This window comes from Alternaria ventricosa, assembly GCF_023758065.1.
Source record: "Alternaria ventricosa strain BMP 2768 chromosome Unknown scaffold_1, whole genome shotgun sequence".
Taxonomy (NCBI): Eukaryota; Fungi; Ascomycota; class Dothideomycetes; order Pleosporales; family Pleosporaceae; genus Alternaria; species Alternaria ventricosa.
In genome coordinates, this window is record NW_026055681.1 from 2,965,425 (window position 1) to 2,987,043 (window position 21,619).

A 21,619-nucleotide genomic window follows, 5' to 3' on the forward strand; every position below is an offset into this window, starting at 1 on the left:
GTATGTGTGCTGCAAATTGCGATCCCGCCACGTGACCGGGATTCTTCTTCCCCTACTGCCATCACCAGCCCAGATTCGGCTGCGCAACAAAGTCATACACAAAGACCTGCTCGAGCAGCGGGTCCGTCTCATTCTTCCGCGATGTCAGCTCCAGCTAACTCCTCTGCAACGACGGAGATGCTACATACCTTCAGCTTATCGTGCGTCGGATCTTTATCGAACACCTGCCTCGAGGCTTCATCCTACTCATTATCAGCACTCGTGATGCGGTCGCGTCACCATCCATTCCATACCTTGAAGACTACGACGAAACCCAAGTCCCACACACTCTCCCTCTTCACATTCGTCAGATTCAATGGCGTGTTCAGCGGTCGCCCTCCTTTGGGTCCTTCGACCAGTAGTTCTGGGTGTTCGGCATAGAGCGCGAGAAAGGCAGATGCGCGATCGCCTTTTTGCTCCGCGGTCACGTTCGGCAGGAAGCGGAACGTTGCTATACGCGTTACAGGGGATGCATCGGTGGAGTTGGGCGTTGAAGTGGACATTGTGAAGGAAGAAGCAACGCTGAAGAGGGCGACGAAGGCCGTGAGGAGGCGGGAGTGAAGTTGCATTGTGCTGAGGTAAAAGCGGCGGGGTATGCGCTTTAAGCAATGTAAGACGGAACAATGCTGTGCGACTTCAACTAGGGCGTAACACCATAAATGAGGAAAGCCGTTGTGCATGCAGTCAGTTGCGATACTCACCGCGTATTGGTGCGCTAAACTTTAATCTGACCTGCATGCGGAGGTGGGGATACGCGGGCGGAGAGCCGAAGTCACCGCATTACATTCGCACTGACGCACGTTGACTGTCTTTATGAACTTTCAATTTTCATTGTGCTATCACTTTTTGTATACATGTAACAATACTAACAGGACGTTTTTGTACCAAATACAGTAACACAAGGAATGTTAAAGAAAAGAAGGAGACAAGGGTAGACAGCTGGCCAGCAATCGCGAACAACAGAATAACTAAACATGAAGCCGAATACATAAAAGAGATGGACGCACTGTAGGGCAAGCCTTCTTGACTTGCGCTCAGTGCGACAGCGATAAGAGCCCTGTGAACTTCCAGTCAACTCAAGATCGCTCGACGTTGAAGGTCGGTTGGGGGAAGCAGATGAGCCAAGCCATTTTTGTGGCCTTGATCTCATTGCAGCTGGGTGATGGAAACACTTCTGTGTCCCAAACATTTCCAGCTAGTATCCACCAACTATCTTGGTGGTGGATGGCCGATGAGTCGTCAAGACTTTTGTACTTGCGCTCATCCCGACCGGCGAGTCAAGCCTCCATGGGTCTTGCACTCATCTCGGTCGTCAGCTGTCAAGTCTCTATGGACGGATTCAGCTGAGTCAATGTAGTAGGTATGACCCCGATGGACGCGTCTCTCTGGGCGCGGCGAAGGGGGTAGTAGAGGTGAGCTCTTTGAGCTTGCACCTGGTCGACTGTGTGGTGAAGTCTCTCTGGACTTTGCACCGGCTCGACCGGCGGCCGTCGATGTTCTCTGACACGGATCGGCCGGAACCGTTGTCGGGATAGCTTGGATGGACGCGCGCTTCGTGCGCGGAGGTAGACAAGGGAAGCTCTTTTGGCTTTCGTTCGGGAGAGAGGTCGTCCTGATATAGCGAAGGTGTCGCGAGCGATGGAAGCCTTATCGACTTCGATGCATGTAGGTTGTTGAATTGGCGATGAGTATGTGGACTTCCAATGGTCTGGTATCTTAGAAGAAGAGTTAGGCTCGGCGGGCTCAGTGGATTAGCCCGGATGAATGCGTACTCTAGAGGCCGCGACGTTGAAGCACTGAGCGACGACGCTCGACGGTACTTCGCTTCTTGTCCTTTGCATCCTCTTCGTGGCGAGCCTCGCGCTGTTTCGCGACCACTTCCTTCGTCACAAACTTCTTGTTGCGACCCTGGCGCTCAACTTGCTCTATCTCGTCTGCAAGGCTGTTGGAGCGACGACGCTTAACACCAAGAGAGGAGGCGGAAGATGACGTAGGGGACGGAGCTGGAGGAGCTGAGGGGGCGGAAGCTGACAGGTCTGACGAGCCGGCAGCGGTAGTCTTAGCCTGGGATAGTCGAGCAGAGCGACGCGGGTTGATCTCGACGCGTCCAGACGTCTGTGAGGTTACTGAACCGGGAGAGCTCAGGAACGATTGACTGCCGAAGCGACTGCGGGGGAAGGAGTTCGGGAGACCTTGCGTCTGGCTGAAAGGGCTCTGGGACCGACCCAGCGTCTGCTGCAACTCACCGAAGTATGTTGTGTCAGGCGTTTCCTGGAACTCCTGTTTGACATCTGAGACCGAAGATCGGAAGCCCGACGACTTGGACGAGCCGATGGAGCTCTGGAAGCCGGAGGTTTCGTCCTCGACCTTGATAGCGGGCGAAGGGGATGTTGCTTGCTTAACAGCAGGGCGGGTCTTCTTGACAGCGTCGAGGATATCAGATGTGAAGGAGACGGCATCGGGATCCATTTGTTCGAAATCGTTGTGGGTGCGCTTGGTGCTCCTGGCCGTGTCCTTTTCGGACTTGACGGGGGGCGCAGGCGGAGACTTGCAGTCGACGGTGCGATGAATCTGATGATGGCGCTGGACGTCGCTGCCAACGCTATCTTCTACCTTGATGAGGTTGCCCCTTGTGATAGCGAGGGGTGCGCGCTCGATGATCTCTTCTGTCGCGACATCAAGATAGTCGTCGGTGCGCCCGCGATTCAATGGGGACGGCTTCATGGTGTTGGCCGATCCGATCTTAGTGTCAACGGAACGATCGATCTCAACCTTGACGGCAGGCTCTTTCGCGAACTTGACGGGGTTCTGGATCTCGGTCTGTACAGACTGCTCTTTCTTGACCTTGGTCGGCGTCTTCGCAGCTACGACTGACTTCTCTTTCAGAGGCCAGCCCTGAAGCAGCGAGTTCACGCTGACAGGCATCGGCGGTTGCAACATAGATGGCGAGACTGGATCGTTCCACGGAATGTCCATGAAAGACTCGTTGATGTTGCGGGGCTTGCCGAACCGCGAGAAGATGTCGGGGTTCGATCGATGGAGCGTCTTCGCGGGTGATTTCGAAGTCGCGCCCTGGTCCTTGAGCTGAGCCTTCCTGTCGCGGAGACGGGCACTGTTGTCGAGATCCGCCTGGAGGTTGGGACGCTTGGGGTCGAAAGGAATGGGGTACGCCTCGAGCTTGTCGTTGAGGTACCGGGTGAGCTCTTGGGAACAGCCGGGGGAGAGCTTGACGCCATGCTTCTCGAGGATGTCCTTGATGTCATGCGAGAGATGGTGAGGACTCTGCTTGAGCAAGAAAGCTCCTGTGCGACAAGTCAGTATACGGAAAGACGCACAGAGACGCGAGCGCGGAGTTGCTTACCGGTGACGGGGCGCATCTTGGGCGCGGCCTGCTGGTTGTTGGGAGGAGTGGAAGACATCGTTGGAATGGATTTGAAAGAGTGTGAAGTATTTGAGTATTGACGACGAGTAGTGGCTGGAAGTGGACTTTGGAATGCGAGCGGCTGTGATAATGCGCAGAGTGCAGATAGCGGGCGGTATATAAAGACTGATGGTCTGAGCTGTCGCGTTGTTTTGTCAAGGGCGGGGTACCGCGGTCTTATATCGAGGTCGTGTTGTGATTGCCTAGACGCAGGTATTCACTATGTGGTTATGGGTCGCACGCAAGCACAATGTAAAACGCGATCTCGGCGCAGGCGACACTAAAAGCAATGAATGTGTCGCGAGTCTTGTCCGAATTACGTACCCAAGTAATCCATTGCGAAAGTATTCTCGTCGTTGCGCTGGGTGGGGCAGCCAGTCGATGACACATGAAGTCACGTGCTGTTGCATTCACTGCGACGATATCGTGTTTGGTGCTCAAACCCGTAACCGCCTTAGCAAACCTGCCGCGATACCTTGATATTGAAGAAGCGCACCTATGGTTCGCTTAGCGCAGGCCTTCGTGCTGCGCGCGCAGCTTCAGTATGTGGACCTACCACAAGTCAGTATAATCAAATCATCTACTAGGTCCTGGTCGCGCATCCATGGTACAGAGTTCATTCCGAAAGATTCGATGTCTTCGCAGCAATGCGCATATTGATCGTTCGTCCGACAGCTTTCCGCTTCTGTCTTCTCACAAGGTCGCGATCGCAGTGAAGCAGTGACGTTGGCGCAGGCGTTCGCACTTCCCTATTCCGATTGAATTGCGCGTGGAAGTTCTCGCATTCACCACATACGGCAGCCACCACCCACCCTACCCACGATACGAAGTATAATCACCCATCTCTTCAGCATACGCCCCCGGATTCTCTTTGCGCGTCGCAGCATTCGTTGCAACTGTAGTCGGCAACCTTGTACTTACACTATACTACGTGCTTAGAACACAAACCGTATTCTGCAACAGTCACGATGGTAGACAAGATCGGGCGCCCACGCAAGGCTGTAGGCAGCAACGACCCTTCCGAAACGGGCAAGGGCACGACGAGAGGCCGCCCACAACACCAAGCATCATCACATTCAGAAGCATACTACAGCGCCCACGACGGGTTCGAAGATGCGCCCATGCAATCCGCAGGATTAAGCGCTCCACAACTGCGCGACTTTGAAGAAGCGCAAGCCGAGCCAGAGCCACGAGCTCGCCCGGCCAATATCCGCACCGGCACCGTCGCTGAGTCGCAAATCGGTGCCGACGAAGAGGAAACCCCCTATCAGCCCGCATCCGCTTTCTCGTCTTCTTCCTCAAGCTGGGAAGACCTTCCTTCCTCTGCGACGGCATCCCTTCCGACCGCCACACCCTTCCCCGGCACTTGGCCCGCCGCCATCCACGACACCAGCGCCGCGCTATCAGAGGTCTCCACTGCGACCCTCTCTTTCGCCAGCGCCATCGCATCCTCAGGCTTAGGTCGCGCATCATGGAGTATCGGCGCAGCAACTCTTTCTTCCACCAACCGCGCGGCCCTAACTTTCACCGCCTGGGGCATGGAGAAGACAGGAGTCATGCCGAATGAGCTTCCCGCACCAATGAGAAAGTGGATCCAAGGGAAGGAAGACAGAGACCGAAGGAGGAGACACGCTGAGCAGAGAAGGAGGGACAGGAGGAGAAGGGAGCGGGATGGAGTGGTGATTACCGGAGGAGTGGATGAAGAAGGCGGATATGTGCTGGCTACCCATGAGATGGATGGCACGCTGAACTTCGAGGGTAGGGGGCCTCTGGATATACGGGAAGAAGCAGGTGAACAGGAGAAAGTGCAAGACCATGAGACAGGGCGGGAGGAGATCGAAGAGGAACAGGAAGACGAGGGGGGTGGCCTGGTGGGGGTCTTTGAGTTTGATGACGATGAAGATATATAATGAATGCGCATTGATAGACGAAGTACATTGCGCATAAAATACTTAACATGGTTAGCTAGTACGAACGCGCAAGACACAAACGTTCCTCCACCTCCTAGCCACTACGCCACGCATCTACAGATTGACAAACTTCGCAGCATTGCACTGCGTGTCACTGGCAATCGGCTTCCCATTCAATGCAATCTTGAGATGTCCCTCCCAAGTACCCCCATGGTCCATCTTAAAGCAAGCAGCATCATACCCATTTGCCTGCATCCACTTGAGTTCGCGCTCAACCGCGTTCCTAATTGTCTTCGTCTCCGAAGTGGTATCGCACTTCGGGCCCGAGGTAGTCGCGTAGTACTGCCATACAGCGCCGTCGACGTTGCCAGAGATCACGGAGCAGCTGTTGACGTCGGATTGGCCTTTGATGTAGACGGCGAGGTAGTTGGCGATGGAGACAATGGCTAGGGTGGCGGTTCCGCCGTTGCTAACGAAACCGGCGGCGACTTCAATGTCGGTGCGGCGGTCGAGAGGGGCGGAGACGTCCCTGGTGTCGAGCAGGGCGTAGCTAGAGCTTTCATGTCAGTGAATTACAATTACCGATATATGTCAAGAGGGAACGGTGACTTACTCTTTCTCGGGGGCACCGATAGCGAGAGACTCGGCAGCTCCGAGCAAGCAGAAAATGTGGGCGAGTTGAAAGCGCATTGTGAACAAGTGAGGTATAGCAGATGGGGTATCTTGGCTGTGTATTGTAACTTGAGAGGAACTGTTGTGATGAATTGATAACCTTCATTTCGACGGGTCGATTACTTATATACATCTTCAGATAAACACAACCTACATCAGGTCTGCGCTTTACCTCCTCCCTTCGGACACATTCAAGCTCTCAACAAGCGTTTCTGCCTTGTCGGCCTGAGCTTCATGAGGCCCCCAAACATACTGCCCGCCTTGATCACAAAAGAAGAGAGGAAGTTCAATAGACGGCGACGTCAATCCATGTTGCAGCGCTGTGTGAAAGGACCGAGATAGATGATCGCAGGATGCCTGATGTACGATGCAAGAATGTAATCAAGTGTCGCAGTCAAAATAAGCGCGCATCTACAAAGCTTATGCCGATCTTGATCAGTCTTGGTTTCAAGATCCGGAGGGTCGGTCGGCGCAAGCTCATGGTTCTTTTCCGGACCGATCCGGAACGCCTTAGATACACAGCCTCGTGCGGCTATGCGCAACGACTAAACATGGAACGCCTGAACATTACTGACGTAGATGGTCTACCGGAAAGGGCTATTTTTGAGAAGCTTAGCTTTGCGGAGGCTAAGATCGCTGAAACAACATGGCAAGATGGGGGCCAACATCGTGATTCGGCCCGCCGCATGGACCGAGGAAGGAACGCCTTAGAGACGGCGAAGTGCAACACCACGATCGACATTGTATAGACGCTGATCCAAGAAGGGCGCCTTACACATACAGCGCTGTGCGGCGGTATACACGGGATGAAATCAAGATAGCATCGGTTCACCGCTTGCGGAGACATGCATCATGCTGCTATGTGTATGCTAGGGTCACGTCGCGAAGCGTTTCTCTCCAGCCCCGTTGTCATCAGGCGTGCATCGAGACAATCTGTGCTTGAACGTCACTATCTCAACGATCGGAACGACTCACCATATGCGAAGATATATATACCAGACAAGACACCCAGTTCTAGTACACCATCCTCAACACTCAAGCATCACTACTCTACTTTCCACTCTTACAACAGGCTCCATCACATCCTCCCACTACCCACCATGCGTTTCTCAACCATCGCCGCTACCGCTCTCTGCCTCGTCTACAACGCCATGGCCATTTCTCTTCCCGAGCGGGAGGTGGCCGCACTGCCAATCTCAGAAGAGGAGGCACAGTCCAGGTACAACGAAGAACCCCTTTCCAAAGCATTCTCCATCCCATACTAACAGTTCACTCCAGCAACGACCTCGCCAAACGACTCAGCATCGAAGAGCAGGTCGCCATCCTGGGTGCAGGCGCCGTGGTCGCGCTCAACGTGAACGCAATCGCGACCTACGTTTCCAATCTCATGAAGGCGCAGAGCGATGCCAACACTTGTGGCGTCATCTCCGGCACTGTTGATGGGTACGTCCGCTTTCTCGCATCTCCCCTCCCGTCCTCATCCTATCTCAGCCGCTGACATGTCACTCCTGCAGAGTAAACTACCAGTACCACGCCGCCACCACCGGCAAAAACTGCGACACAACCGCCGAAGTCAAGACCATGAAAGACGCTGTTTCTCGCGGCCTAGAGTTTATGTCTACACACAACATCAACCAGGCTTGCTTTAACATGCAGCATGGCGGCACGTGGAGGGGACTGCTGCAGCTGGCGAGTGGCGATAGGCAGATTATCAACGGCAAGTGTGATAGCGTCACCTACACCTTGACTGTTACGTGATAGGGTGGTATGAAGAGAGAGAAGAAGGGAGGGGAGGAGTATGGGGGATGGGATGAGATGAGAATGGAGATGGAGATGGGGGATAGGATTAAGGGAAAGAGGAGAGGATGGGTAGTGTAGATGGGAGACGGAATTTGACGTTATTTGCTACTTTCCAGCGCGTTGTTTGTCCATCGTGAGCCTTGCTTCCTTATCATTTACCTTCTGATGTACCCGTCCTTTCGATATGATGATGATGATCATGCATTTGCTGTTGAAGTAGGCTCGCGAGACATCCCTACAATCGATCCTCCTGAAACATGTTTGCATCCAAGCCTCATATAGGTCCAAGTCAGCGGGCGATAGAGTCACAAGGGATTACGCCCAAGTCCGTCTCCTAGCTCACGCAAGCAGATAGCTTACCCGTCCGTCAACCAAGTGAACGGGGCAGTAATGCGCAAACAGGGGAAACGTCGAGCTCTTTAGACACATGTCGATCAAGTCGCACAGTCACAAACACCCGTCTCCTCTCCAATCCACTCACACATGCAATTGACTCACTTACGAATCCATATATGATATCTTGCTGCAAAGGGTATTGTCGCATTGGGGTGACCGTCAAAGTCGTCACTCATTATCTTATCAACTCACATCTATCTTACCATCGTACCAACACACATCTACCCACCAAACACAAACATTTCTCTCGAAATGCGATGCGCGTCTACAACCTCTCCTTCTGGAGACCCTTCCAGCCCCACTCTTGCGCGATAAGCTCAGCAGCGCGCTCACCGATACCCAGGACAGTCAACATGGGGTTGATGGTGGGCATCTCGGGGAAACATCCCGCATCCGCAATCCTGACGCTCTTGAGGCCCCGAATCTTTAACTCGGGGTCCACAACGGCCATCTCGTCCTTTGTTACATCACCCATCTTTGTTGTGCCAGCGGGGTGGTATACAGTGTGTGCGACGCGGCGACCGTACTCGGACAGCTCCTCGTCGGTCTGGACTTTGGGGCCAGGCGCGACTTCGCGCTTGATCCAGTTGGAGAAGGGGGCTTGCTTGGCGATTTCGCGGGCGGCCTTGAGACCAGCGACGATGGTGGCAGCGTCATAGCCCTCGGGGTCGGTGAAGTAGCGGAAGTCGAGCGCGGGCTTGACGGTGGGGTCGGCGGAGGTGAGGTAGATGCGGCCGCGGGAGCGGGGACGGGGGATGTTGGGCGTCATGCAGAATGCGTCGATGGGGGAGTCGTAACCCATGCTGGTGATCATGTTAGTTGCAGCGCGGAAATGTGGGGTTGTTGGGCTTACCGAGCGGTGTTCAGGCAGAACGGGATTTGGTAGCAATGAGCCATGATGTCGGCAATGTCGCCGTCACCGCCTGCTGCGTTGGGAATCTCGCGGCGCAGGAAGATGCCAGCGTCAGAGTCCATGGTGGTCTGGTTTGCGGGTACGGGCTTGTTGAGCTCCCAGAGGATGATACTCTCGGGGTGGTCTAGCAAGTTCTCACCAACACCGGGGATGTCTTTTACGACAGGGATGCCGAGGTCGGAAAGTTGTTGCTTGGGACCAAGACCGGAGAGGAGCATCAATCGTGGGGTGTCGACGGCACCCGCGCAGAGGATGGTCTCGCACTTGGGGTTAAGCGTGAACTTCTCGCCGCTTTGGAGCGCGAGATCAATGCCGGTGACCTTGTCGCCCTTGACGTTGACCTTGCTTACCCAAGCGTTGGTGAGAACAGTCAGGTTGTCGCGCTTCTCTTCACCGCGGAGGATGGGGTGGATGTAGGCGACACTAGCGCTGCTCCGGCGGCCATCGTCGGGGTTGTATGATACGGAGAAGAAACCAACGGAAGGCTTGAGAGCGCCCTTGGTCTTGATTTCGTGGTTGAAGTCGTGGATCACGGGAATGTCCATGGCGGTTGAGCACGAGTCGATCCAGTCGAGGCAGAGCTGGTTACGGTGCTTCTCGTGGACAGGCTGGACGGTGTTGCGCAGGTTGTCAAGCACGCGCATGAAGGTCTTGAAGCTCCAGCCCTTGCAGCCTTGGGCTTCCCATCGCTTGCAGTCGTACTCAAACGGCCGGAAGGAGATGAGGGTGTTGTGTGATGAGCAGCCACCAAGGACCTTTGCACGTGAGTGTCGGATGTGGGAGTTGCCATTGGGCTGTTCGGTGGTGCCGTAGTCGTAGTCGAGCTCTCCTCCGAGAAGGTTGAGCCAGTCCTTGAGCAGCAGCACACGGTCGTCCATGAAGTCGCTTGGGCCAGCCTCAATCAAGAGGACCTTCTTGTTGGGGAGGTATTCGGTGAGTCGCGAGGCGATGACACAGCCAGCTGTGCCTCCTCCGACAATGACAAAGTCATACTCGGCATCCTTGGGGATGGAGGTCACGGTCTCGAAAGCCATTGTTGCGTGTGGCTGGTGGGCTTGGGGTGATGGCGAGAATGTACTTCTGCTAAAGAGAGCTTTTCACGTCAGGGCAAGCTTATATATCCAACCGGACTATCGCTCGAAGGAGACGATGGTGTCTAGATGGGCCGGGCGTCGCGATCGGGCGGTCGGCAGAAGGTCGGAGCAGCAAAAGTGAGCTGGCGATGAGGCTGGGGAATGGAGAGTCGTGCGCCGCTGCAAGATGTGTCGTTCGCCTTCCAGATAAGACTATGCTAAATAGGGCCGTTTACGGTTGGACCGGACGCGTGCACGTGCTCAACCTTGGTTCCAACGCCTCAGGATGTCAGCGATGTTGCGACGGTGCGCGAGGAAGGAAAGGCGATGGGCCGAAGTAGTGGCAAATGACACGCTGTGAGCAGGTTGTAAGTGTGATTGATCAATTGCGTCCAACATCGACTACGATGGTGTTGGTGACGACGTGGACATTGCACGCGTGGTCGCCAGTGAAAGAAAAAAGACGTCGTAAAAGCGTCCGATGATGTGATGGGCGCGTTGGGCCTAGCGCGACCCCGCTGGGCTGCAGCTTCCGAGCTGGCCATCCCTGTCGGTCGATGCCGCACCTTCCCCGATCTCCGGGCGGTGAGGGCGGCAGCCATCGGAGCGACGTTTTTGTGCCAGACAGCAGCAGCAGCGACAGGAAACGACGCCATCCCGCTGAAAAGCGAGACTTTGCTACTTTCTCTATCCTGATCGCACCCCTTGCATATCCCTCAGCTGACGTACTCCCTCGGCGACGTTCCGAAGGATTACTGATCGTGAAAGGAAGTAGAGGCGCAACAGCTGCATCCAAGCTCCCCGCCGCTATCGCCCATACAAATGTTCGTTCACGTTACATCACCGCGCCAATCTTGACCACTTGGCTGACATGTGCAGATCAAACTGTGCATAAGACTTCTCCCGGTTCATCTCGCTCATCGTGACCATCGTGGCGACCAAACTCTTGCGACTCCGTGTCAACGCCAGAAGCAACCCCAGGCTTATCCATTGCGCCAACAAGCCGCTCACTATGTCTCTCCCATATGCGCCCCGATCAGCCTACTACGACGGCAAGCTTCAGTCAGGCGCTTCCACTTCCACCTTCCAGACGATTGACCCCGCGACCGCCCAACCCGTCGCAAACATCCACACAACCTCCAACGCTGGCATAGATGCTGCGATAGCCTCGGCGCAACGGGCCTTCCCCGCATGGTCCGCGACACCACCCATCGAGCGCGCGCGCATCCTTCAGCGAGCGGCTGCCCTGCTTCGCGCACGCAATGACGAACTCGCCCGGATCGAGACCAGCGACACGGGCAAGCCCTTCTCCGAGACGTCGACCGTCGATGTAGTCACCGGCGCCGATGTCCTCGAATACTTTGCGAACCTCGTAGGCGGAGGTGGTATGAACGGCGAGACGGCACAACTGCGACCAGATGCGTGGGTGTACACGACCAAGAACTCGCTGGGCGTATGTGCGGGCATTGGCGCGTGGAACTACCCCATTCAAATCGCGCTTTGGAAGTCAGCGCCATGCCTAGCAGCCGGCAACTGCATGGTCTACAAGCCGTCAGAGTTCACACCACTGCACTCCACAGTGCTAGCGGACATCTACGCTGAAGCTGGAGTACCGCCCGGTGTCTTCAACGTCGTCCAGGGCGGCGGCGAGGTCGGCGCATACCTCACCAAGCACTCCGGTATCGCCAAGGTCAGCTTCACCGGACAAGTCTCGACAGGCAAGAAGGTCGCAGGCAGCGCATCCGGCGAGATGAAGTACGTGACAATGGAGCTGGGCGGCAAGTCGGCATGCGTCATCCTCCCAGACGCGGACGTGGATCAGGCAGTTGACGGCGCAATGCTAGCCAACTTCTTTTCAACAGGACAGGTCTGCACCAACGGCACACGAGTCTTCATCCCCGAAGCAATGAAGTCGGAATTCGAGAAGCGGTTACTGGAGAAGATGCAATACATCCGCCCAGGCAATCTCCACGACATGGCCACCAACTTCGGCCCGCTGGTCTCAAAGCCTCATTATGAGAAGGTCATACAATACATTAAGCACGGCCGCGACAACGACAAGGCAAAGATGCTCTGCGGAGGCCCCGAAACCCCATCATGGGTTGCGTCACACAGCGACAAAGCCTACCAAAACGGGTACTGGGTCCAACCCACCGTGTTTACAAATTGCACCGACGACATGAAGATCGTGCGCGAAGAGATCTTCGGCCCCGTCATGTCAATCCTCACGTACAAGACCGTCGAGGAAGTCGTCCAACGCGCCAACAACACCGATGTCGGTCTTGCGGCGGGTGTCTTCACCAAGGACCTCAACCTAGCGCACAAGGTCATCGCTCAGCTCGAAGCGGGTATCACATGGGTCAACACTTGGGGCGAGAGTCCGGCGGAGATGAGCGTCGGTGGCTGGAAGCAGAGTGGTGTGGGTGTGGAGAATGGAAAGAAGGGTCTTGAGGCTTGGGTAAGGAATAAGAGTACGCTTGTGGAGATGGGTGGGGCTGTGCCGACTGTGTTTGCGAAGTTGTAGGCAATCTTATAGAGAGGAGAGGGCTGTATATATCCAATGGCATACGTTTCAAAGCAACTGCCCTTTCGTCGTGATCATTAATGTGTCCGCAGAGGTCTACACGGCTGCAGACACGTGGCAATGCTGCATACTGTGCAACCATTACTACTACTACTACTGCGTCTATTCCAGCTCGTTCTGGCCGCAATATTCGAGTATGCAGAGTATCCTTATTTCACGAAGTGGAACTGTGGTTTGGTTGATTGTGCAACTATTGTGGCAGGCTATGATTAACCCAAAAGGGCTTGAGGTGCATCTTGCAGCCGTCAAATTTCCGCTTCGTTATCCTGGCCTACACCATTTCCCCTGGACCCTCCTGCCAGCGAAGCTTCGTCTCATTGCCTACAACTATTAGCATATAGACAAAACCACACATGCAGAGGTCTCAACAGGTGGCTAGCTTACCATAATGATCCCCCGCGGGGCTGGATGGCAAATACAAGCGTGCAACCTTGATGGTCAGTCAGCGCGCCGATCGGAAATTCTGCGCAGATGTCAACGAAGCTCACTTTCGAGTTCAAAAGGGCTCGTGACGCGAGATTACATACGGACACATTCAAGCGGGGGCCACTCGATCTCTCCGTATACTCGCACGTTTTCACCTGGTTCTGATCCTTGAGCCACCACATGCGCTTCGGCTCCCAGAGTGTCATCTCATGAATATCGCGCCCCAGGGACATCAGACCTGTATCAATATCGATGCGTAGGTGTCCGTCTTGCAGCGTGAATACGGCAGCGTCATCGCGTCCTCCGACGGTAGCTTGACCTCCGGCGGCGTCACCGTAACCCTCAGGTCCGTAGCCGAGCGGCTTACTGATGAACTGACCGTCAATCTCGATGAGAAAGCTCTTTTCTAAAGTGGCCTTTGACATACTAATTTTCTGTGAAGGAAGTTGGAAGGAACAAGTTGGAATCAAATGGTCAACGGTCATGAGCAGAGTTGCCCTTGTCTCTTTCCTTGACGCCGCGCATTCAAAAAGCAACGAGCATTTGTCGCCAAACAAGTTGACTATAACCAGTTGGGCACACTAAACCCGCCGCGAGCATGTCCGTAGTACACTAACGAGGATGTACTAGTAGCCGTAGTAGTTGTAGGCTCGCATGCAGTAGTCATGCACGACCTCTTTGACTGGGCTTGATGGCTCCGCTGCGCATTTCGGGGGCACAGAAGTACGCATGGCTTTGGTTCGCGTTAGCTTGTTTTCATCGGGTCGACCGTCTAGTTCTACACCACTACGAATTAGGCATATGCGACATGCTTTCAGCTCCGTGATGTGTACTACCAAGTCACGGTATACAAAGCCTTCTTAAACACCATAAGTGGTGCGTTCTATACTCTTCCATACTTCCATGCTATCTTCCCCAATCTGTTAACATGGCCAAAACAAACCTGGACCGCCGCTTTCTTATCGAGCTTAACGGCCAATTCGTCAGTAGTCTGTCTGATACCGAGACCGCCTACCTCGCGGCCAATTGGCAGGAAAAGTACCCCGTTAGCATGGGAGACCGCGACAAAGCTGCAGTGTTCACTTTGGAAAACGGACTCCTACTTAGTCGCAACGAAGTCAGCCTCCTCGTTGTCGGGCGCTTGATGGACGAGGAAGACAAGTTTGACCCTAGGCCTATGTACTGGGCCGAGCAGTTTCATCGGGTGAAGTCGGTTCAGTACACGGGGGATGGTGACGATGTTCAACTGGAGTCTTTTGGTAGGTTGTTGAGGTTGCTTGAGCATTGAAGATTAGCATGTCGAACTGCCTCTTGGCTGACGTTCCTGTAGACTTTCCGCTCGGTGCGCTGCTTGACGATGATGAGCAGACGCGATTGTACGCGTGCCCTCCCACCATGGATATCGGTAAGCAGCGCATCCCTTGGAGATGCTGCTTCGTGTCTCTCGACTAACCATATCAGGACCTGGGACAAAGTTGCACTGGCAGGAGACAAAGGCTTAGCGGTTGCGAGAGGTTGTTGTCACATGGATCTTTCGTCAGAAGTGCGTGGCATTACTAGTCTTGTTGGTAATGTAGGAATGGGTTAGATTATCGTTCATCGGCGGGTGTGTACGTGCTGAGCTCAGAACAACTTCATGCTCCAGCAGTTCAGGCGGCATTCTCACCGTGTAGCGATATTGTCCCGAACCGCGTCGATCGAGCGACGCACCTTTGTTTCTTGATGTATACAGCCAGCGACGTTGTCTGGTTGTGCAGCTTGCAATGCATCAATCTGTGTTTTGGTAGAGGCTTACGTTATGGGGGAAATGCTATCTTTGTGTGACGCATGGTAACCCAGGAAGGGGCGCAAGAACGAAGGAATGGGCTTGCAGTTCACGAAGCGAGAGAGCGGGGTCGTCATCGTCAAAAGCGCACCTGCATTCGTAGCGTCTGCAGCTCTCAACTTCACCGTGCCCAAATCGTTTCGGTTGCCCACGATCGTGTTGCTCCCGAAGATCTTGTGTCACCGGGTTCAAGACTTGTGTGCCCGCGCCTATCATGTTCATGATCTCCGACCATGCGCTGGTGGCACCTCTAACACGACACGTCGTTCATGATCACCAATACCAGCCACCAGTTCGTTGCGGCCCAACCCGAGCATATGCGCAGATGTGCTTTCTTTAGCTTCTATTCATCTGGAGCTAGTCGACGAATCGTCTCATATATGCCCGAGTTGACGATGCACGACGTGCAATCGTGCTTACATGCCGCCCGCACTAGTCGCCTCAGGATACCACATCGCGCTGTGGATATATCCACGATCGACGGTCCTAATCGACAGTTCCTTGTGAAAAACAGTGGTTCTCTTTGTCTTGCGCTGCCACGGCACCAAGATATATCCACGTATCGGCCACCCCGAATGGTGAAGAGACGCCGGAGGCTTGTGAGACAAGAAGACTCTACACAGAACGGTGCCCATCACACATGACGAGAAACTCACTACCTCTCGGGATGCTGGCGGACATGATGCAGGCACATCAAGTGCATAAAGACTGCTCACCCAAGCTTCCGATCCTGATCATCATACCCACATCGGATTCTTCCAATCCTTACCCGACGACCACATCTCCAGAAGATCACCAACATGGGTAATCGCGACCTTCCTAACGCATTCATCATTGAGATCAACGGTCGCTTTATCATCCCTTATAACAGGTACGACCCTAACCCCGAGAACGCGTATCCAGTGCGCCTCGGTGAGTTCAAAGACGCCGCAGTCTTCAATCTAGCGGGCGGCCGCTTGGTCAGTAGGGATTGGGGTACAGACTGGTCTATGGGTGTCATCGAGAGCGACACCGGAAACACCACACCCACGCCTCTATCATGGGTCGACGACTCTAGATCGATGCCAGAATTTGAGTATGCTCGCGAGAACAACCAGGATGTATTGCGATGCGGCCCCGGTAAGTCTTCGCTTCGCTCGCATATGCCTTCTCTTGAACTGATGAGTCACAGATAAAATGGTGGTTGCGTTGCCAGCGGGTGGCCTTGAATGGATGCATGTTCAGCTCCCAGAGGCTCCAGTGCGTAAGTTAGCGGCATTGAGGCGTTTATTGCGACGGTCTTAAAGCTAATCGTGATAGTTGCGGTGATGAAGATGAATTGGCAGAAAGGATAAGTGGATCGGTGTCTGTAGCGTTCGCGCGACGGTGACAATGTGTGTAGAACTCGCTGCGCAGTTCGATTGTCGCGTTATTGAAGAACGACCTATAAAGCCACTGAATGAAAAGCACATGAAAAATCAGCGACTGCGTTCTCGAACCGATGTGTGCGGCATGTATATGTGTTTCTTCGTGACTGCTTTGCCCGACTAGCCCAAAAGGAAGGTGGTCTCAATCCCGTCCTTCAACCAGTACCTACCGTCTCCATATCGTCGGGAACCCCCCCCAGAAAGGGTAAAATCAACTTGATTGCCTTGCTTATCTAGAGCAAACGTGGTCTCCTCTGGCTCGTAATACGGGTCAAACGACGACGAACCGTCACTCGACTGGTCACTATCCCATGATTCCTCCTCCTCCGAATAGGTGTTTAGCAGGAAACTATCCCAGGCGAAGAATCCGATGCGTTCGTGATGTGTATCGTGCTGACGCAGGATGAGTATCTGAATCTCTTCTTCGAATGGAGTAGGGTGTCGCAGTCTATAATGCCTCTCCGCTCTTCGAATGATTACGGCGGAAGGTAGTTTAATACTTCCTTGTTTGCGCCGGAGTACAGGTTTGTCCTTAGTATCCCAGAAAGCGAGGGTGAACAGATCGAGAGAATCACTATATGGGACTTTAGCATAAAGTCCCGAACGATAGTCCGAGTCGTCCGACACAATGCCTTTCATGCGCACGAACTCAATAGGTATTATTTTAGTCGTCACTTTGAGGAACCTCGAGCTCTCCGCTCCTGGGAGATGATTTTGTTGTGATAGCTTCCCAGTAACATGGGCTAATGGCTTGTATCCATTCTTGTACCAGACTTCGAGTGAACATTCGTCTGAGATGCAAGGATGCTCCGAATAGTAATCGACTCGACCACGCCAGCCGACAGGAGACCAGCTGGGAAATTGCTCGCGCCGAGGGAGAGGGTACCGGTGTCGCCAATTCAGAAGTACGTACGTGGCTATGTCATCTTTAACAAGATGAACGCCCCATATGTGGTCGTCTTCTGCTTGGGTTTCGAGCGCACCGATAATAGCGTTGAGTGCATCATGATCATACGTAAGACGGCGCCCTGTGTATTCGTGCATCATTCGCTCCATGTAGGCTAAACCCGGCTCTCGAGTTGGGTCGCGTAGCGTTGCAGCGAGGCTTTTAGCAGCTTCGCTCCCGCGGTCTTTGTCACAGATGTATTCCACGCCGACGTCGGTGAAGTACATCCGTCTTCTCGACAGAAAGCCCTCTTGGAATGTCCATCCTCGACTATACCAATTTGACAATTGGATACAACGACAGATGGTCATTCTGGTATGCACGAGGCGTAGTCGATCGGAAACCGCGCAAGAACTAGGCGTTTCGAAGTCGTCCGTGACACCCCGGAGACCATACGTAGCATCTGCATCGAGTGCCTTATGACCCGCGGCTGCGATTATGGTTACCTGTGACGAGGAGTAGATCGTGCCCATTTGGTTGATTTGATGCTGCCGCGTTATAGCATCGTTTTGGTCGATGCACTGCGCCATTAGTCAACGCCTCAAGAGACTCTATCGGCCGGCGTACATATCTGTCGATCCAAAGGTAACGATACCCAAGCATTATAGTAGCTTTAATGCTATCCTCTACAGTGCGAGGAAGTGTGTCTGGTATTCGCGGAAACTCCGGAGCGTTTTCCAATTTTGCTTTTCCCCAGACATATGAAAGCGCAACGTATTCGCAGTACTCCGGTGCCGAAACGACGATTCTATTGTGACAGTCGAGCACCTTCAGATCTTGGAGAGCTGAGCCCGGCGGGGACTTGCATTCGACGTGTGACGATATGCAGTTGCGTATCCACTGCCTCGCGTGCGTAAAGTCGACCCGCTTTGGATGGACTTTGCAGGCTTTGATGAAATCTTTGTCGTCTTTATCGTAAAGCATGAAGTCCGCGAGCACATGCACGCGCGGAAGCCCGACAAGAAAGCCTTCATCCCTTTCCGGAGGGAAGATGTCCCTTTGCAGACATGTTACAGGTTCATCGTATTTCGCAATCCCGCGTCCGATAACCCTGCAGATTGGACAAGAAGCGCTTTGAAGTTGTTCTGGAGTTTCTGTGAATTGCAAAGTCTCACGAAGCGATACATACCACCGTACCCAGGGTATGGCGGAGCAGCGTTCGCACTTCACTCCTTCCAAGAATTCCATGGCGAATCGAACATCAGTCAATCAGAGGCGTCCGCCACTGCATGCCCACCTGAACACGGACTGGAAAGTGTCGAAGCTGTGATGACCGAGCGCTTTCTGTTCTAGCAAGCTTCTTGAGGAGTGGTGTGTTGGGAGTCGTCTTTGGATCTCATAGCGATGATTGCCCCGCGGTCTTGGCTTGATGCGGCGCAGGCTGAGCCTCACCAATGAAGACTGCCACGCAATCTGCATCGAACAAATCGACCCGAATAGTGTTCTCACGCAAATCCTGTACTGGTCTCTCACTGGCTCGTCTCGTGCACTGCTCCAACACCGTGATTGCCTGCCGACATCTGCTCCGCCACCAGGCGTCTGCATTCGCGCCCTGCGTGCCGCGCCCGAGGTGGTTGCCCAATGATTTTGATACGCTCCTCGCGATAAGAATTACCGTTGCGCATCATGCCAGATTGACTGTTCGACAACAATGGCGATTGTCCGGCTGTACGAGCGCATGTGTGAGAAACTGGAGAGCCGCGACGGAGGCGCGGAGGGCTGCTTGCCCGGGCCCGATGAGCTAGGCGCGGGTAGCGGCATCGTCGTTATCACAGCGGGCAGACCTCGCTAACTAACACCACCCTGTCTCGCGGCATCCTGTCTCGCGGCGCAATCCTGCTGGAAGGAGTGTCAGGTAAGGCGACCACCCCAAAGAGGGCGCCTAAGATGTCATGGTGTCGCCATCGAATCTCCCGGGCCAGCAGTGCGACAAGCATGTGCACCCATACGCGCTGCGATCTTTCGACGTTAGCACATCCAGTGCCAGACTCCTGGCGTATCTTTGCTTTCGACGAACTCGAAATGACGTAGAGTGTCGTGACGCGACGCCTACACACAATCTCCAGTATGCTTACAGGCTCACGCCGCTTCTTACCCAGTGTCAGGTCTTTCGCCACCGGGCGCACCCTTCGGCTGCTGTACGCATTCATTGGCATAGCCATCGGAGCCAATTGCTTCGTCCTCTTCGACTGGGCTTACATCGAATCTCTACCGAGCGATATCCTAGGGAAACAAGCCTTCCACCCCAAGCCATTCGCGCCGCTACCGCATGGAGTCAACCCGCAAGGCGACAATGGGCTGGACTTCTGGACCTGGAACACTACGACACAGTTCAAGAAGATAAGATACTCTGAATGGCGGGACGGCTCTACGGACGAATGCACTCTATTCCCAGTGCATCTGCTCTCTAAGGTTCAGGTCATCCTGAAGACCGGATCAGCAGACGACAAATCACGAACGGATGCTCAGCTCTCAACAGTCATAAAGTGCATCTCTAACGTCTTGATCGTTTCAGATGGAAATCATACCTATGGCCGCATCCATCGAACTGTCGACGTTCTAGCAGACTTGCCACCGAACACGTACCTGAAACCAGAGGACTACGTCGTTTACCAGACGCAGAAGAACGCAAGTCGCCAGGGCACGAAGCTACAACAGGGCCATGAAGGGTGGAGGCTTGACAAGTATAAATTTCTACCGGGGGTGGAAAAGGCGATCGAATACAACAACGCAGCCGAGTGGTACGTCTTCCTCGAGAGCGATACATACATGTTCTGGGACAGCGTCTTCCGTCTTTTGAAGAACTACAATAGCTCGCTGCCTTACTATTTTGGATCGCCTTCGCCCGGACGAACGTACCATTCTGACGCGCAGCCTGACGTGAAGAGACAAGTCTGGTTTGCGTACGGAGGCGCCGGCTTCATACTTTCCCAAGCCGCTGCGCATCGACTCGTTGATCGCCACCGCAACGCCTTCGGTCTCAAGGGTCCTCGTCTCACCACGGAATACAAGAAAGACATCAGAGCCGATTGTTGTGGCGACAGCATACTAGGGTGGGCGCTGCATGACAAAGCCGGGATCGATATCAGCGGTCTATGGCCCATGTTCAGCCCTCATCGACTCGAAAATGTTCCCTTTGGTGAGGACCACTGGTGCGAACCCGTCATCAGCCTACACAAAACCGACCCAGCTCTCTACAAAGACCTTTGGTCATGGGAGAATGAATGGAAAGCAAGTAGTAACGTTACCATGCGCTATCGCGACCTGTTATACCGCGCCCTGCTCTCCGCCTTGCAAGGCGAGTACCCACAGCGCGAGAATTGGGACGCAGCGTTCGATGCGGGGTTTCAGCTCCCAGACAACTCCACAGTCCATACGAGCCTCGATGCTTGCAGAGTTGGGTGTACTGAACATGACGAATGCATGCAGTACACCTGGCATGGGAGACATTGCTACTTTTCCAAGGCCTTGTATATTGGTCGTGCGAAGCAGCCGGATGGTCATCATGACCCAGAGGACAGAAAGTACGTTAGTGGCTGGGATAGATCGAATATGGACACTCTGAACTTTGGAAAGACGTGCGCAGAGGGGCCGCATTGGGTGAAACCAAGCATCGAGCGGAGGTACTGAAAAATAATGGCTCATGATTGGAACGTGTGCTACTGGCTACTTTTCACATCCGTCATTAGGCAAACAGTTCCCGTAATTTCTACACAATCATCAGCCGCCGCCACGATGCAGTCTCGAACAGCTATTTCCACAAATCCGATGACGAGTCTCTACATAGTCCGACTCTTTCGAATAATTCCGGGCTAGCCTGGCTTTTTCTTAGTATCAAGACAGCGAAGTCTCGATCATACGAAGACCGGTATATCTAGCTTGTGTCGCCAATAGCTATGCAGTAAACCTTTCCACCAACAGGAAGCACGGTATCTTACAGCGCAGACTGGAACGGTAGATCCGCATCGAAGATCGCCCATGCTCGATCTCGTCCAACTCTGTAGTGTGCGCCGTAAAAGAAACCGCCATACTAGCATTCCACTACCTTGCACTCCACATCCAGGTACCCACTCGAAGTAAGACAACCAGCACCACAAGGATCAAGTAAGCATATAGACAACGAATCTAACCAAAAAGCCAGACAAGACCACATCTTATAGGTCCCCATTGCTGCAATGTACGCACCTGTTCTGCGATCAATGCAGCTG

The 21,619-nt window shown here is 54.0% G+C and overlaps 10 protein-coding genes across 10 annotated transcripts; 6 read left to right on the forward strand and 4 right to left on the reverse strand.

Annotated features, from left to right (window-relative positions):
• Positions 1–61: 61 nt before the first annotated feature.
• J4E93_001023 (uncharacterized protein) lies at positions 62–608 on the reverse strand (the record flags this gene model as incomplete). The annotated part of the gene is made up of 3 exons (XM_049338979.1): positions 62–133; positions 189–242; positions 294–608. 3 exons carry the CDS (start codon positions 606–608, stop codon positions 62–64), a joined length of 441 nt encoding a protein of 146 aa, XP_049204864.1.
• Positions 609–1,812: 1,204 nt separating this feature from the next.
• Positions 1,813–3,458, reverse strand: J4E93_001024 (uncharacterized protein; the record flags this gene model as incomplete). Its single annotated transcript, XM_049338980.1, has 2 exons — positions 1,813–3,341; positions 3,401–3,458. The coding sequence occupies 2 exons, from the start codon at positions 3,456–3,458 to the stop codon at positions 1,813–1,815; spliced, it is 1,587 nt and encodes a 528-aa protein (XP_049204865.1).
• A 970-nt stretch (positions 3,459–4,428) lies between these two features.
• Positions 4,429–5,370, forward strand: J4E93_001025 (uncharacterized protein; the record flags this gene model as incomplete). Its single annotated transcript, XM_049338981.1, has 1 exon — positions 4,429–5,370. One exon carries the CDS (start codon positions 4,429–4,431, stop codon positions 5,368–5,370), a length of 942 nt encoding a protein of 313 aa, XP_049204866.1.
• A 114-nt stretch (positions 5,371–5,484) lies between these two features.
• On the reverse strand, positions 5,485–6,060 carry J4E93_001026 (uncharacterized protein; the record flags this gene model as incomplete). The annotated part of the gene is made up of 2 exons (XM_049338982.1): positions 5,485–5,926; positions 5,984–6,060. The coding sequence occupies 2 exons, from the start codon at positions 6,058–6,060 to the stop codon at positions 5,485–5,487; spliced, it is 519 nt and encodes a 172-aa protein (XP_049204867.1).
• A 1,082-nt stretch (positions 6,061–7,142) lies between these two features.
• On the forward strand, positions 7,143–7,800 carry J4E93_001027 (uncharacterized protein; the record flags this gene model as incomplete). The annotated part of the gene is made up of 3 exons (XM_049338983.1): positions 7,143–7,261; positions 7,321–7,485; positions 7,557–7,800. 3 exons carry the CDS (start codon positions 7,143–7,145, stop codon positions 7,798–7,800), a joined length of 528 nt encoding a protein of 175 aa, XP_049204868.1.
• Positions 7,801–8,503: 703 nt separating this feature from the next.
• Positions 8,504–10,185, reverse strand: J4E93_001028 (uncharacterized protein; the record flags this gene model as incomplete). Its single annotated transcript, XM_049338984.1, has 2 exons — positions 8,504–9,041; positions 9,092–10,185. The coding sequence occupies 2 exons, from the start codon at positions 10,183–10,185 to the stop codon at positions 8,504–8,506; spliced, it is 1,632 nt and encodes a 543-aa protein (XP_049204869.1).
• A 1,051-nt stretch (positions 10,186–11,236) lies between these two features.
• Positions 11,237–12,748, forward strand: J4E93_001029 (uncharacterized protein; the record flags this gene model as incomplete). Its single annotated transcript, XM_049338985.1, has 1 exon — positions 11,237–12,748. The coding sequence occupies one exon, from the start codon at positions 11,237–11,239 to the stop codon at positions 12,746–12,748; it is 1,512 nt and encodes a 503-aa protein (XP_049204870.1).
• Positions 12,749–14,162: 1,414 nt separating this feature from the next.
• Positions 14,163–14,736, forward strand: J4E93_001030 (uncharacterized protein; the record flags this gene model as incomplete). Its single annotated transcript, XM_049338986.1, has 3 exons — positions 14,163–14,493; positions 14,565–14,639; positions 14,696–14,736. 3 exons carry the CDS (start codon positions 14,163–14,165, stop codon positions 14,734–14,736), a joined length of 447 nt encoding a protein of 148 aa, XP_049204871.1.
• Positions 14,737–15,859: 1,123 nt separating this feature from the next.
• J4E93_001031 (uncharacterized protein) lies at positions 15,860–16,234 on the forward strand (the record flags this gene model as incomplete). Its single annotated transcript, XM_049338987.1, has 2 exons — positions 15,860–15,863; positions 15,963–16,234. 2 exons carry the CDS (start codon positions 15,860–15,862, stop codon positions 16,232–16,234), a joined length of 276 nt encoding a protein of 91 aa, XP_049204872.1.
• Positions 16,235–19,478: 3,244 nt separating this feature from the next.
• Positions 19,479–21,041, forward strand: J4E93_001032 (uncharacterized protein; the record flags this gene model as incomplete). The annotated part of the gene is made up of 1 exon (XM_049338988.1): positions 19,479–21,041. One exon carries the CDS (start codon positions 19,479–19,481, stop codon positions 21,039–21,041), a length of 1,563 nt encoding a protein of 520 aa, XP_049204873.1.
• Positions 21,042–21,619: the final 578 nt, after the last annotated feature.